The sequence below is a fragment of the Kogia breviceps genome, chromosome 3 (genome assembly GCF_026419965.1).
Source record: "Kogia breviceps isolate mKogBre1 chromosome 3, mKogBre1 haplotype 1, whole genome shotgun sequence".
NCBI lineage: Eukaryota > Metazoa > Chordata > Mammalia > Artiodactyla > Physeteridae > Kogia > Kogia breviceps.
In genome coordinates, this window is record NC_081312.1 from 110,464,355 (window position 1) to 110,479,244 (window position 14,890).

Consider the following 14,890-nt stretch of genomic DNA (forward strand, 5'->3'; position numbering starts at 1 on the left):
TCTAACCCACTACGGTGAATTGGCAAGAGTGCTGCCCAGCAAGGATGAAAGCCCTGCTCCTTCATGTTGGACCTTCTCTGATACCTGCTGAGTGTGAAAGCCTAGGCTCTCCACTCTCTTTGCTGGCCTGGGGTGGGGTAGGGCAACATCTTTTCTGTGGTATTTGACTGGAGTCAAGTGATATTTTCTGTCTTTATAGGCTAACCCTTTCCTGCTCCTTTCATGTGGTGTCCAGAGTTAATAGTTGTTACCTACTAACAGCAACTCTGCCATTACTGGCAAGGAACTTCCTTCGATTCTGAGGGTTTCCTTTTATATTGCTTCTGTAATTCCAAAGGGATTTGGGGGATTGGGAGAAATAAGTATGTGTGATGAGCCGAAAATTAAGTTGCATGGGAATAATTCATTTATTTCAAACTATGATCTTCAAACGCCATGGAGAGATAAAATATACATTTATTTGGGGGAAGCAGTATAATGGAAAGGGACTCTCACTAGGATTTATTTAAACCACTTACTGCCATCGGATAGTTGTGCACATCAATAGTTGGGACAAAGCCTTCAAAAGATCCCTAAGGCACCTCATTTGGGAATCACTGATCCATGTCTCTAAGAGGAAAATGAGTTGTATAATTTAAAATTATGCTACTCTTTGTACCTGAAAATTATGCTCTTCATTTGATCAAAGGTAAAAACACTAATGTTATTTTTTCATCATTAGTTAAGTAAATTCAAGTCAATGTGATATTCAGATTTAATGGCAATGGTGTGCAGGACAGGAGCACAAAAGCAATTTTTGGTGAAAAAAGTATGTGAGCTTGTAACCCTTCTTCATATCATCTCATATTCAACAACTCACCAGCTGCAGTTATATCATTTATCATATTCAAAGCTAAAATATGCATCTGATAGGATCTTTTCATTTCAACATTCAACCAAACAAAACAAGATCAATTTATATATATATATGTATATATATATAAATTTATTCATTTCTTGAACTCCATAGAGAGACAAAACCAATATAACCATTTCTTCAACTCAGTAGAGATATTGAACTCTCATGCCAAATTTCTTTTTATCTGCCTGATATTTGAAGACTGGTTTGAAATAGATGAGATCACTTATTTATATTTGCTCTTACTATCATTACTATGATATACAAGGCAGTTTAAAAGATTTTCCTCATATATCATGTTTGCATACAATTGATCAAGAGCTAGAAAACTGCAGAAACTTCACCTTTCCTCAGCTTGTATGGTTTCAGCTCAGGACTTAATAGGTTTAAGAGAAGCAATGCTATTCAATGAAGTGTTTTTCTTACTTGTCTTTCATCTTTTGGATTTACTAAAAATAGCTACTTGGCCAAGTAGTTCACTTCTACCATCAGCATCGGAGCCTGCAGAGGCTAAATGTGATAGTATAATGAGTTTCAAATTACCCAATCCAACAGTTCTCTGCTATTAGGAGACAAAGCAATGCAAACAGTCGTCATTATTCTAATGAGCCACATGCTCTGGCTTCTCTAATGCAGAGCTGGATTAACAGACATTTCTGTTATTGCTATCTCCTCTCTCAAGAATTCAAACAGTTGTTGAAATTAGCCCTGGCTTATAGAGGGATACTTCCCAGTACATAAGGAAATTCCTTAAATATAATGGCATGGCTTACATTTGGAAGCAAATGCTTAAACAAATCAAGACCATTTAGAAAATAAAAAACACATTTTTTTTGTTCATTTTATTTGTGAAATGGTGCCTTAAGTATTAGATTAAGTCATGAGAAAACATCTGGAGTCATGAAAATATATTCTATATTATACATGGACACTGCTTCGGTGGATCTCCAGTAGAGAGAATTTCAGACCGTCAGGGGTAAATGTCATGGGGGTGAGCTGTCAGCTCATTCAGACATGTGGGATTACGATTCCACTCCTGCCTTGGTCATGCCCAATACGGAGTGACTCAGCTCACCTGTCAGTGGTCTAGAGCGCAGGTTTCAGAGTGCCTGATGTGAGGTCTTAGAAATACATTGAAGTTTTGTCTGTGTTATGCGTTAGTTAACCTTGATTACTATCTAACAGCTATGTCGGGTGTGCTCTGCACTCAGCACTCTGCTAGGTGCAGTGAGAAAAAGAAGCATGACAGGTGCTCAAGGAGCTAATGATGGACACGTTAGATAATCAGGTTAAAACCCTTGTGAAACTGAAGGCCATTTGGGGAACCTCCTCATAGGGGTCATATTTTGAACTGAGCCTGGAGGGATTTGGATAGAAGAAGGCATAATGGAAATAAGGACAAAGCTCAAATGACAGGTGATCAGTTAGTGGAGGACACCCTTTGGGGAAGTGACAGGACAGTGTTACAACCCAGATAGGAAGGGCCTTAAATCCCAAAATGAAAAAGTACTAGGCAGAGCAGTGATGTTGTGGAGTAAGGGGAGGATGTGCTGAAATAACTATTTTGGAAGTGAAACCAAGCACTTGGAATGCCATGAAGCAGTAGAAGTGATGAGAGCCAAGAGCACGGTGGTGGCCGGTGTGACAAGTGGATTTTGAGATGGACTCTGGGCGCGTGTATAAGAGTAAAAGATGGCACCATGAATTTAAGACCAGGTGACTTGGAAAATACTATTTTCTATGAGAAATTGGAAGTAATTGGAAGGAGCTGCTGATTTGAATGTATAAAAAGCTAATCAGTTTATGAGAGGGTAAGAAAGTACGTGGAGGGATTTCCTCCTCATACTCCCGGCCTTTGACCTGCCTCTCACTCTTCTTCACAAAGGAAGCAGCTTTTCTGCTGGGAGGGTGACAGTCCTTTGTCCTTCTTTCCTGATTTGGTCCCATTTAAGTCAATAGACACAGAGAGCACTGTCTCTTGACTCTCCCTCAGACCAGCCAGGACAGTGACCCCAAGTAATTTTACAAGGACCTGACTGTGGGGTGGTGATGGGCCATGTGACTAGCAAATCCCAGGCTTCCAGTGTTGCTTCCTGGGTAACAGGGCAGCAGTGTTATCTGTTCATCTCCATCTGCAGAGAGCTGCACTCACTTCCCAGTTGATTCTGGGCAAGAAAAGTGGCCTGGCAAAGCCCCACTGATCTAATTGTTACCTGCTTAATTGAAAGCAGGGATATTGGTTGTGCAATAGGCCATTAGAAATAATGTAACCACAGACATTTATATGTTACAAATTTTCTAATTTAGATTATGGAATCAATGTGTCAGGTATTGACTTGGTTTTCAGCTCAAGAGACTGAGACTCAGGACCGTTGAGGATGGGCAGGTCACTCAGGTGATGGGTGGTGAGGTCACTTGGGGCAGGTACTCTGCCCGTTTCCACCCTCAGTTTTAGAAGAGGGAGGAAGGCTGAGGACATGGGTGTCAGAGAACTCAAATCCTGTACGTTTTGCTAATCACCAAAATTCCAATTACATCCTAACCTGCATTTCTTCTAACGCCAAAGGCAGTGAATGCACAGAGTAAAAGAGGTTTCCTCACTGGTTACTGGCAGGTCCTGGGTGTCCACGCAGCCTGTCTGATAAGACTAACCGGTGGTCCTCACACACTGGGTTTGCTTTTGACAGACAATTAGAAAGTGAATTCATGTAGAAAGATCTTCTCATAAGACTAGATTTCACACCATCCAAAACTTCTTTCCAACCTATGGCTATGTTTCTTATAGCTACTATTTATTTATAACTGTGTGTCAGGCATGTGCTAAATACTTGACATTCATGAATACACTTTACCCTTAAGCACCCCTAGGTTGTTTCCCTCAATCTGCAGATGAGGAAGTAGAGCTTTAAGTGTAAAGAGTTTGTCGAAGATCATCCCATAGTGAAGGTCAGACATGTTTCTCTCGTAGTTAGGCAAAAACTCATTGCTTCTAAAAGGCCTTGGAAATAAGGGGTTGATGTGCCATTGTGGCCTTTTATTCAGGATTTGCAGTGCCAGAAGTGGATAGACAGGAAGTGTCAACCCAGGGACAGAGCTGCTCTGAAAGCAGTGATGAATTCCCAAGTTAGTTGTGGATGAAAATGTTTCAAACCTTCTTGCTTGGCTCCGCTGATGTGTGGTTGGAGGAAGGCAAGCATTATGTTTCTGGAGCTCTAAATCATGACAGATGATGGCAGCATGGCAAACTTGATGGCCTCATTTACTGTCATCCCCAGACAAGAGATGGGCTGCCACACCCCTGACACACAGAGAAGAATTTAGCGTTGCTAAACGCCCAAGCAGAAAGGCACATGAATGCCTCATTTATTCCCATCCTTAATTTGATGGCAAGAGCAGAACTCATGGTGTTGAACTGACGTGCTGGAGGCCGCGCTGCCTCTCGTTGCTGCTGTTATCAATGCCTTTAACATCATCAATATCAATAGGCCATTTAATATTTACAGTTTGAAAAACAAGAGGATATGAATTATTAATATACATTGTAGGTGACATTCATACATCACTGTGATTTCAAGTAACTTTTATCTAGTTATAATTATTATTTTATTGGGTCCTTATTGTAAGGTAAGTATTATTATCCACCCCCACCCCACCCCCCACCAACAATGGAGAAAGAGGCTTGGAGGACTGGTGCCCATCAAGCCTGCAGGTAACAGAGCCAACCTCTCCCCAGCCAGCCTCTCCCTGCAGAACAGACATGCTTCCCTGGTCAGCGCGCCTCTTAGCCCCAGAGCTCAAGGACAGCTACTCCCAGTCCCACTGAGGAGAGTGATGCCCAGCCTGGAGTCAGGACCGTGTCCCCAGCAGTCCAGTCTGCACGCCCACCTCTGTGCCTTCACCACCCCACAGGTCCCACCTGCATCCCCACATTCTCAGTTGACGTCCCTCCAGGCCACCCGAGGGGGCACCTGCCCCACTCTCCCAAATGCCCCATTCGCCCCAAATGTCCTCCCTCTTCAGTGTGTTGCCAGCTCTTTGCCCTCTTTCCCCTCTTCCTTGAGGATGCTGGGCACTGAGTAAGTAGCTCCATGGGGGAGGGGGAGGGGGAGAGGGGAAGAATAGTTTTCAGTGCTCAGTACTCTCTTTAGATACATGACTGTGCTCCCAGTCTTTCCTGACTCTCTGAACTGCCCTGGTCACTGAGACCTATTGCCCCAAGATTTGAGCTTCTTTTTCTTTTTGTGCTTTGGGATTCACATTTCCCAACCCACTCACATCTTCCAGGGATCATGGGGGCTCCCTTAACTCTTTTGGCCAGGGGACAGACTCACAGTCCATGTGTGGATTGGGACTGGAGTGGGGGTTGTTAGTGGGACATTGGCAGTCCTCCTCACTGCAAATGTAGCCGGGAAGGGGGAGGCCAGCTTCACAGTGCAGCAGCTCTGCCTGCTATGAGGCAGAGGAGCTGGGGGAAGATGCAGGACAGTGGCACAGGACAACAGGAGCACAAGCTGCCTGAGCCAGTCTGGGGACTGCCAGGAGATGCTACCTCATCACCGTGTACCGTCCACTCCATACTCATAGCCCCAGCTAGAATCCAGTGTGGCCACTCTGCTCAAGTCCATGTCTCAGTACCACGGCCCTTCAATATTCAGGGTCCTGTAGCATCTAAATAATAGGAAGATTGAAATCTCATGTCTTTTATGGGGAACTCAGGGCACCATCCAAGTCTCAGCATATGCCTGGTGGTGTCTGTGACCAGACACTTAGAAAGCAGCTAGCCAGGGTGGAGCACATAATCAGGCCTCACCTTCCTCATCCCCAGCCATGTTCCCCCCATAGAGAAGGGAAATTACGGCAGAATGCACTGTGTTGGGGAGCTCCAGTGTTGTCCATGTGAAAGCAACACTTCTGTAATACCTGAAACTTGGAAATGGAAGGTCATGCTAATTTTTAAAAAACATGACAAGAACACTCAACCTCCACATGCTGTGTAAGTCAAATGTAGCATCCATGTTATTCCATTGACTGCTGTAGCTGGTCTACTCTATTTACCTCCTTCTATTTCATTTCTAACTAATATGCAGATGAACATTGGAATCATGTCACTAATTCTCAGGGTTCTGACTACCCCCTCGCCGAGCAGCCTTCTGATAAGTTGGGATCCCATATGGCTTTGCTCAGAGACAGGATACACTGGTTATTGGAACCATGTTGAGTAACACACATCTGGAGGGAGAATGTCTAACACAAGAAAGTGATACAACTTCACTGAAAGATATTTCAACCTAGAAGACTACTTTGTGTTGCTCTCAGCTCATACATTAGCAGTCAGAAATGCTCGGTGACTGGGAATGCCTGGGGTGCTCATCTGGGCCCATACTACCCATGGCGGCCCCTCAGACATTCCCTGACCAGAGGCAACGCTGAGGCTGGACTAGCCTTTGTGGTTCCTATTACGATTGCAAGGCATTCTCAGCAACAACCACCAGGAACTTTGAAAAAACAAGGTTTATTACTCAAAGTTCTCAGAGGGTACACAGCACACCCAGGGCCACACAGAACCGTCACTGGTAAGGGAGAGAGAAAGATCGGAGACCCAGGGCTCTACCCTTATTGGGGTCCAGGGTGGGGTGCTTAGGGTTTCAACAGTTCAATCTTTATTGGCAAATTTAAAACATAAGAAAAGGAATTAGGCACTCTACCTAGGGAGAAGTGGGGTCCTCAAATGACCAGTTATCTAGGTCACCTTGGGCTTTCTAGAAGGGGAATTGCATGGGTGGACTTGCCCTTTATCTAGTAGTGTAGCTGGGAATATGCCTATGTGAGGTGGATGCCTTTTAAATAGTTGCCTTGGCAATGGAAAGCTTAACGCCAGGCACTGACATTACGATCATAAAGGCTTACTGTCAGGCACTTTCACTTCAAAGACCTAAATACACATCAAGGCCGTGATAAAAAGACTCAATACCATAAGATGTCATGTCTCCCCAATCTGTAATCTATAGATCCAATTCATGTCCAACATAAATTTCATCAGAGTATTTTTGGGAAAGCCTGATGAATGGATTCTAATATGTATATGGATGAGCAGAGGACCAAGAACAGCCAGGGCCCCATGAAGAAGAAAAGGGGGCACCTCGCCCTTCCAGCTGTTCTTGTCTAGAATTCTAAAGTCTGCATAGTTAAGACAGGGGAGATTGAAATTGGGATAGAAAAAAGGAGCAGAACAGAGAATCCCGCAAGAGAGAACCCATGCCTGAGGGAGATCTTACTTGTCAGAACAGGCCCTGCAAGTACGTGGGTGGGAGGGACGGCTTAATGATTTCAGTGGCAGCACCGAAAACCACATGGAGAAGATCTGATTGGATGCTTATGTAGGAAAATATATACAGAAGTCAACTCTCTGTGATCAAGGCCCTAATGGTTAAAGATGGAGCATTCCAGCTTTGATACTACATATGTAACATCAGGAAGGCCTCCAATATAAGATGCAGAAAGATTAAAAGGTTGATAAATTTGACTAACTTAACATACCATTTATCAAAAATTTTTTTAAAAAATGAGCAAAGTGAAATAGCCACAAACTTGAAGAAGACATCTGCAACACATGGAGCCAAAAAATATGTATATCAGAATATATTTGAAAACATGAATCAAATGGGTAAAAAACACAAAACAAATTTCACAAAGGACACATAGGCAAGGCAAAAAAAGCCCCTTTGTTTAGTGATGTCTGCCCAGAAGGTACAACTACAAAGCAAACAATACAATGATTATCATAAAGTTCAGAATACCACCAGTGGGGAGAAAGTGAGCCTTTGGTGAGTCGTGCGCGGAGGGCCTAGAAGGTTCTGACGTTTTCCTCTGTGTTAAGCTCAGTGTTCGCTACATACATGCTTGTTTTATTATTTTCCAAGTGTTACATATACTCTTTTGCACATAAAGCAAGCATAAGGAAGTGATGTGCACTAGCAAAGAAACTCTCACACTTAGTGGGAACACTGCTCATTACTAACGTGACCTCTTCTGGCTCCTTCTGTGGAGACCTCTGATCACGCGTGTAGTCCTGCTTGTCTGCCCCAGCAATGGCCACACCAGGAGCTCATTCGCAGTGCCAGGCACCAGCCCTGACTGGTGGAGTCCCGGAGCCTGTTGTCCTGCTTAGGGATGCCTTCCCTGCCAGCCCATCCCATCTCCTGAGACGTTTGCAGAGACCTCCCTGTGAGGGTGCACGGGTTCTGTTCAATCTGGAGTTGGCGTCAGGCTGCGAGCCAAGCACACAGCCTTGTCCAGAAGGCATTGGGTGCTGTGTGTGGCAGCTGGAAAGAAGCACAGGTTTGTACTACAGAGCGGGTGTGCGGGTTTACCTTCAGGGCCCTCAAGAGCCATGGGGAACACTTGAGCTCCCCTGTTCCTTAAAGCCAACTGCTCCTGTGGAGGTGCTCTTGCTGAGGTGAACAGATGCCACAAGGCCCCGAGGCCGCTTCCCGGGTGTCCTCTGAAGCCTGTGACACAAGCCCCTGGGAAGCACACTCCCCATGTCCTCCCACCGCAGTGGCCGCTGCACCAGTGGCTCTGCAGCTCCCTCCTCACCTTCCCAACATCTAGGACCTGCAGCGCCCTCCCCTCCATCAACATTCACTCTGCAGGTGACCCTGTCACCAGCCCCTGCTTCAAGTGACATCTGTGTGCCGATACCTCAAGAAGTCACATCCTCACCAGGGGCCACTCCCAGGAACTCCTGACTTGTGTGGCCCACTGTCTGCTCAGCATCCGGAGGAGACCTCTCATAGGTCTCTCAACTCTGAAATGTCAACACCTGAAAGCTGCTCTTTCCTCAGAAGCTGGGTTGTTCCAGAATCTTTGCCATCCTAGAGTGCAAATGACCCATCCAGATTCCTGGTTTGGTCACCCTCTTCCTCTCACAGCTCACATCTGATGTGTTAGCTGATTGGATGACCCTTTCCTTTAAAATGTATCCCTATTTTCTCCTCTTTTTACCACTTCCAGCCACTACCATCTTTCACCAGAATTATTTTAATATTGCCCTAAGGGCTCTCCTGTTCTGTTCTTTTCCCCCCTGCATTCTAGTCTCCTATCTCAGCCAGATGGGTCCTTTTACAGCATGAACTAGGCTATGTCACTTACTTGCTTATCCCCGCCCCCACCTTCCTGGCTAGCTCAGAGTAAAAGGCAAAGGCCTTAAATAGCCTTGAGGCAATGTCTATCTCATCTTTTCCTCTGCCCTCTGCTGTCTACCCTGTCTAGCCACACTGCCCACCTGCCTTCTCCTCAGGCATTGTAGGCACACTTTTGCCCCAGGACATGTGCACCTGCAGTGCCCTTTTCTGGGATACATGTCCTTCTGACAACCATGTGGCAGGCTCCTGCACAACCCTTGGGTCTCTTAAGTTTATGCCTTCCCAGATTACCTTATTTAAAATAACACCTCTTTCCTCTTCATAGCTTATGTTTCTCCATAGCACTTACTACCACCTCACATGTAACATGTCTTATGTATATTTGTCTCCCTCCTCTGGGAGAGAGTCTTCTGTTTATCAGTCCATCTACCTGTTTCAGGTTTCTACTGCCATGACAAATTATCACAAACTTAGCAATTTAATTGAAGCAACACATTTATTAAGTAACCTTATTGTAGTGATCATTTTGCAATATGTATCAATACATGTATAAAATCATGATGTTGTACACTTTAAACTTATACAATGATACATGTTAATTATATCTCAATAATTAAAAACTTATATTATCTTACAGTTCTGTAGGTCAGAATACAGTGTATTTGCCTGGTGTTTTAGCTCTGGGTCTCCCACGGCCAGAATCATGGTGTCAGCAGGGCTGCTTTCCCCTCTGGAGGCTCTGGGGGCAAATCCACATCCAGCCTCTCTCAGGCTGTTGGCAGGATTCAGTTCCATGGGTTGTAGGTTGAGGTCCCTGTCTTCTGCTGGCTGTCACCTAAGGGAGTCACTCTTGCCTTCTATGGGCTGCCCACATGCCTTGGCTGATGGCCCCTTCCTCCACCTTCAAAACCAGCAATGGCAGTCGAGTCCTTTCTTTCCGCTTCGAATCTCTCTGAGCTGGGTCTCTCTGGCCCCAGCCGGAGAAAGTTCTCTGTTTTTAAGGGCTTGAGTGATTACACATGGTCCGCTGGGATCATCTAGGATAATCTCCTGATTTTAAGCCCATAGCTTTAATTCCATTTTGACCAGTGCCTTTTGTTATGTAAGGTAGCAGTCACAGGTGTGATACCAGGGGTAAAGTTTCTGCCTTCTGCACCACCCTCCCACCAGGACAGCATGGACAACAGGGCAACAGTGCCTTCTGAAAAGAGAGATGTTTATAGTAGCTGATGTGGTCAGATGCTGCTCCAAGTTGTTAGAATCAAAAGCAAACAGAGGGAATTCCCTGGTTGCACAGTGGTTAAGAATCTGCCTGCCAATGCAGGGGACACCGGTTCAGGCCCTGGTCTGGGAAGATCCCACATGCCGCGGAAGCCTGCATACTAAAGCCCACGCTCTGCAACAAGAGAAGCCACCACAATGAGAAGCCTGCTCACTGCAACGAAGAGCAGCCCCCACTCACCGCAACTAGAGAAAGCCCACACGCAGCAATGAAGACCCAACGCAACCAAAAATAATTAACTAATTAATTAATTAAAAACAAAAACAGAGACCAGACTTGAAAATTCCCTGAGCAGACAACCAGTTTAGTCCTGCAAACAAAGCTTAATTTAGCTTATTTTGTAAGACTAACTTGACCTGGGTCATTTCTTCCTTATGCTTCTGAGAATCTTAAGCAAAACTTAAACTGTTTCCCAAGGTTGATATGAGGTAAATACTGACCATTTCCCTATCATTTAAGAAAATTCTAATACTGTAACCAACACTGTGAAGAATAAACAAACCATCACCACTTTCCCACGATACAAGATGCTTTGTAACAGTGTACCCCTGAACCTCAATCCATGTTTTGGTTTGAGTGCTCCCGGTTTCCAAACTGTCTTCTTGGTGTGTGTTCATTACTTCTTGGGTGATTCATTGTTCTTACTTTTGCTGTTTATGAACTGTTGACAAGGCACTCTATACATTACAGCCTTACGGAGCTCTTGTAATGACAACAGGAGCCCTAAGAGCTTGGAGAGCCCCAGGCCCTGTGGTCTCAGGCCCCTGCGACAGTGCACCCTGAAGAGAAGATACCCCGTAGGAAGCACTGGGCCCAGCTTCTGAGCACTCTGCCGTTTAGAAATGAGAAGGGCCTGAACCGTGGTGCTGTTTGCCCTGGTCTGACTGCCTGTACTTTCTTTAGGTCATTTAACTTTGACTTTCTAATCGTCTCTCTTACTACTTTTATAAACATCTTTGGTTGTGCCACGCTGCAAATGATTCCATGTTTACACCACTTTTTTTTCTCCCCCATACAGATGCATATCCTAATTCTGAAGTTGTCTATGTCTGGACCAATGGCACAACCAAGTCGGTGGTGGTGGCAGAAGATGGCTCCAGGCTGAACCAATACCACCTGATGGGGCAGACAGTGGGCACAGAGAACATCAGCACCAGCACAGGTATGCCTCACCCCCCATTCAGGGGTGCACAGCCTGGGAGAGCCCAGGACTCTCCATAGTCACCCATGCCTGTTGTGCTGTACTGGCCACAAGGAGCCTTCCACATCGGGCCCCCTCCCTCCAGCTGCACATGGAGGCATCAGCTGTGGCATCCTGGCATTAAGGGGCATGAGAGGCGTTAATCTGAGGTGCATTTGCCTCCACGTGAGCAGCCCTGGTGACCACAGGCCCTGGCCGGAGGCCTCATGGATCTACTTATATAACATAGTCCTGCCCAAGCACTGAGACACAAGGGCAGCAGCCTCTGCAGGAAAGGTAGAGAGCTTCCTGCAAATACTCTCTGCAAATACCTGTTCTGCTCTCTCCCCACTTTGAACATTTCAGAGGTTTTCCTGGGGTTGAATTTGGGAAAGTACAACCAGGCAGCATAGAAATAGCCGAGGCCTTAGCAGGTGCTGTCACACCTGCAGGCACAGGACTGGCCTGAGCCCGCAGGGCAGCACAAGCCGGCTTCACCTGACACACAGTGGGCAGGGTGTCCAAAGGAACACAATGCGTTCCCTTCTTGCACCTGCAAGGGGTGTCCTCAGACACCTCCTGGCCACAAGAGGCTCAGCCCTAGAGGTCACGGTCACCAGCTTGGCTGTGAGCAGGGGAGGGTCCTGCAGGGCTTCTCATGGCAGGAGAAATGTGGAACAGAGATTGTGTAAGTCCTGCTTGCAGCATGAGTTCTAAGCCTCAAATGTTACCCTGGTCAGCATCACTCTGTCAGCATCACCACTCCTTGGAGCTGGCTGGAAGCACAGGGACGTGCAGTGCATGCCTTCTCTCACACAGGCACTCAGTGCCCGTCCACTGGTGTGGGCTGGCATCCTGAGGAAAGGGCCTGGCAGGGATGGGAGGAGGCTGCTGTGCCATGTGGTTACCATGTTAAAGGCAAGGGAAGAGGAAGCAGACCTGATTTTATGGGAACAAGTGAAAAGGTGGCATGGCAGTGGTTTGGGGGTAAGAATTGCAATGCTAATGGAGGGTGCTACAGTTGGGAGTCGTTTCATGTCGTTCTTTAAAAATTTATAAATGGGTTTCTGCTCCCATTTGCATTCCAAAAAGATGATCTTTTTTGAACGTTATCTTATATTGCTATCCTCAACTCAAAAATAGAATGAAAAGAACCACCATAACAAAAGAATTATAAGTAAGAGAGTAACTTCAAATCCTAATGCAAAGAAACAGAATGGCATTTTCCCTCTTCTCAAGCATTGAGAGGCAAAATTGGATCATGATAAAGATGTCTTTGCTACTAAGCTTATCTTGCCCCCCTTCTCTCTGTCCCTGTCTCCTTCTGCTATGCCTGAGCCTATTCCCCTCCTCTCACCTGCTCTCATCTGCCTGGGGCTGTGGGGAGGGCGTGGTGCATCTTGGCCCTGAGGGAATTTTGGTCTCCTCTTCTGTAAGAGGGCAGAGTTTGCCACATATGATTTTAACTCATGCTGTGAGAAAAGGCACGTAGGGATACATCCACAGCTGGCCTTGCTGAACACTGGGCTTTGAATCCAACAGCAAGCGTCCGAGCTATGTTATCAGTCTCAAACGTCTCAACATTCTGCCAATGCAGCCAGCCGACCACCCTTGAACAGATAGCCCCACCGGGGGTCTACCTTAGCAGAGACCCCAGGCCCTTCCCCCCACATTCACAGTTCCACCAGGCTCCCTGGCCACACCATCTACTTCTTGCAATTCAGCTGAAGAATTCCTGTCCTCAGATCAACTCAGCTCTGCCTCCACTTCTCAAAGCATCCTTCCCATCTCCCCAGGGACATGCAAATTCACACAGCAAAGGAGACTCTGTCTAACACACTCTCCCACCGCAGCTGCCTTGGCTCCTTACCAGTTCACCATCAGGGTAGCATCGTTCTCCGCAATGAAGGGGAGGTCTGCACTCGCTTCCCACACAGCCAGGCAGATCCAGAGAATGCACTGGGGCATCGCCAAGGAAATGCCCTCACTCTCCCTGTGGACCAGCAGAAGTTCAGAGCGGCCAGCACCCGTGGCCTCCTGAGGCTGTCGCTTCTCACCCCCAAGCCGGGTGAGGGGGCACAGAGCCTGTGGGGAATTGGTCGCCCCCCCACTCCTTCCAGCCCTCCCTGGCTGGGAAATGAGGAGAAAACCCTCCGCCCACGACAGGGCTCTGTGATGTCCTGAGTTATAACTGGAGAGGCTAAATCCTGAAATCCAGATGGCAGTAGCAGTGAGGGGGGCAGGTGGAGAGTGGCATAGATTGTGACCAGGGATTAGGAAAACACACAAATCTGATTTTCCCCAGCAAAGCATCCACCAGCAGAGGCTCTTCAGAGGCTGGGGGTCAAAAGACTTAGTTATAAAATGACCATTAAGAAATCCATGCATCCTTCAGCCTCTCCTTCACCCAAACAATACAAATAAATGCTTGTCCAAAGGGAGGGTGGAGAGAAGGGAGGCTCCCGGGCTCTGACCAGGGGCAGGAACCACAGGGCAGGACTGTAGGGTTTCATTTAGGTGGCTGACTGCTCTAATTTGCTCATTTGCAGGTGAATACACAATCATGACAGCTCATTTCCATCTGAAGAGGAAGATAGGGTACTTTGTCATCCAGACCTATCTCCCCTGCATAATGACTGTGATCTTGTCGCAAGTATCCTTTTGGCTGAACCGAGAATCAGTCCCAGCCAGGACAGTGTTTGGTGAGTGTCCCCAAGCCAGTCCTGCAGACTGTGTTCTGTGACTGCCTCCAACCACCCCAAAGACAGCAGCCTCAAAGTCCCTAGTACTGCCTGTCTATTCTGTGACCTGGAAAACAAACGGACCAATTAGTTATGAATTCAGTGTTAAAGACTAGATTTAGGGCTGCTCTCTGAACCAGGGTTCAGAGCAATTCGATCACTGTTTCCCTTTTGAAAAGTCTTTCACTGGGAGCCATTTTTTTTTTTTTTTGAGGTTTGAAATTGCCAGCAATCTGTCTAATGTGGGATTTTGCTACGGTATTTTCACAAGTCTCATAAAGTACTGTTTTCTATGTTATTAGGCAGTTTTCTTTGAAATGTGCATGCCACTTTAAAATTAACTCCCAAGTGGCAGTCAATATGTTACATGTGATATGATAGTAATAGATTAAATATATAAAATATAATATATATTACCTTATGTATATATAAATATAATATATATGAGATATATATACATACGTATGATACATGTATATGTGTATACATATATATGATAAGAATTTAGAACATTATCTGACATCCCTGAGACATAAATCAAGTTTAGCAAGATCCAGCTCAGGAGGTACCTTAGCACAGCAGACATGGTCAAGTGTTTGACTTTTACGTGGAAGCTCATTTCATCAAAATCAATGTTAGATGTAA

At 46.0% G+C, this 14,890-nt stretch overlaps 1 protein-coding gene across 7 annotated transcripts in view; it reads left to right on the plus strand.

Moving 5' to 3' along the window:
* Positions 1–14,890, plus strand: part of GABRA5 (gamma-aminobutyric acid type A receptor subunit alpha5) — a 95,617-nt gene that overhangs the window by 65,871 nt on the left and 14,856 nt on the right. For all 7 annotated transcript variants that reach the window (XM_067029474.1, XM_067029470.1, XM_067029471.1 and 4 more), the window contains 2 exons: positions 11,343–11,486; positions 14,054–14,206. In XM_067029474.1, the coding sequence (XP_066885575.1) occupies positions 11,343–11,486; positions 14,054–14,206 (297 nt within the window). The remainder of the gene's footprint in view (positions 1–11,342; positions 11,487–14,053; positions 14,207–14,890) is intronic.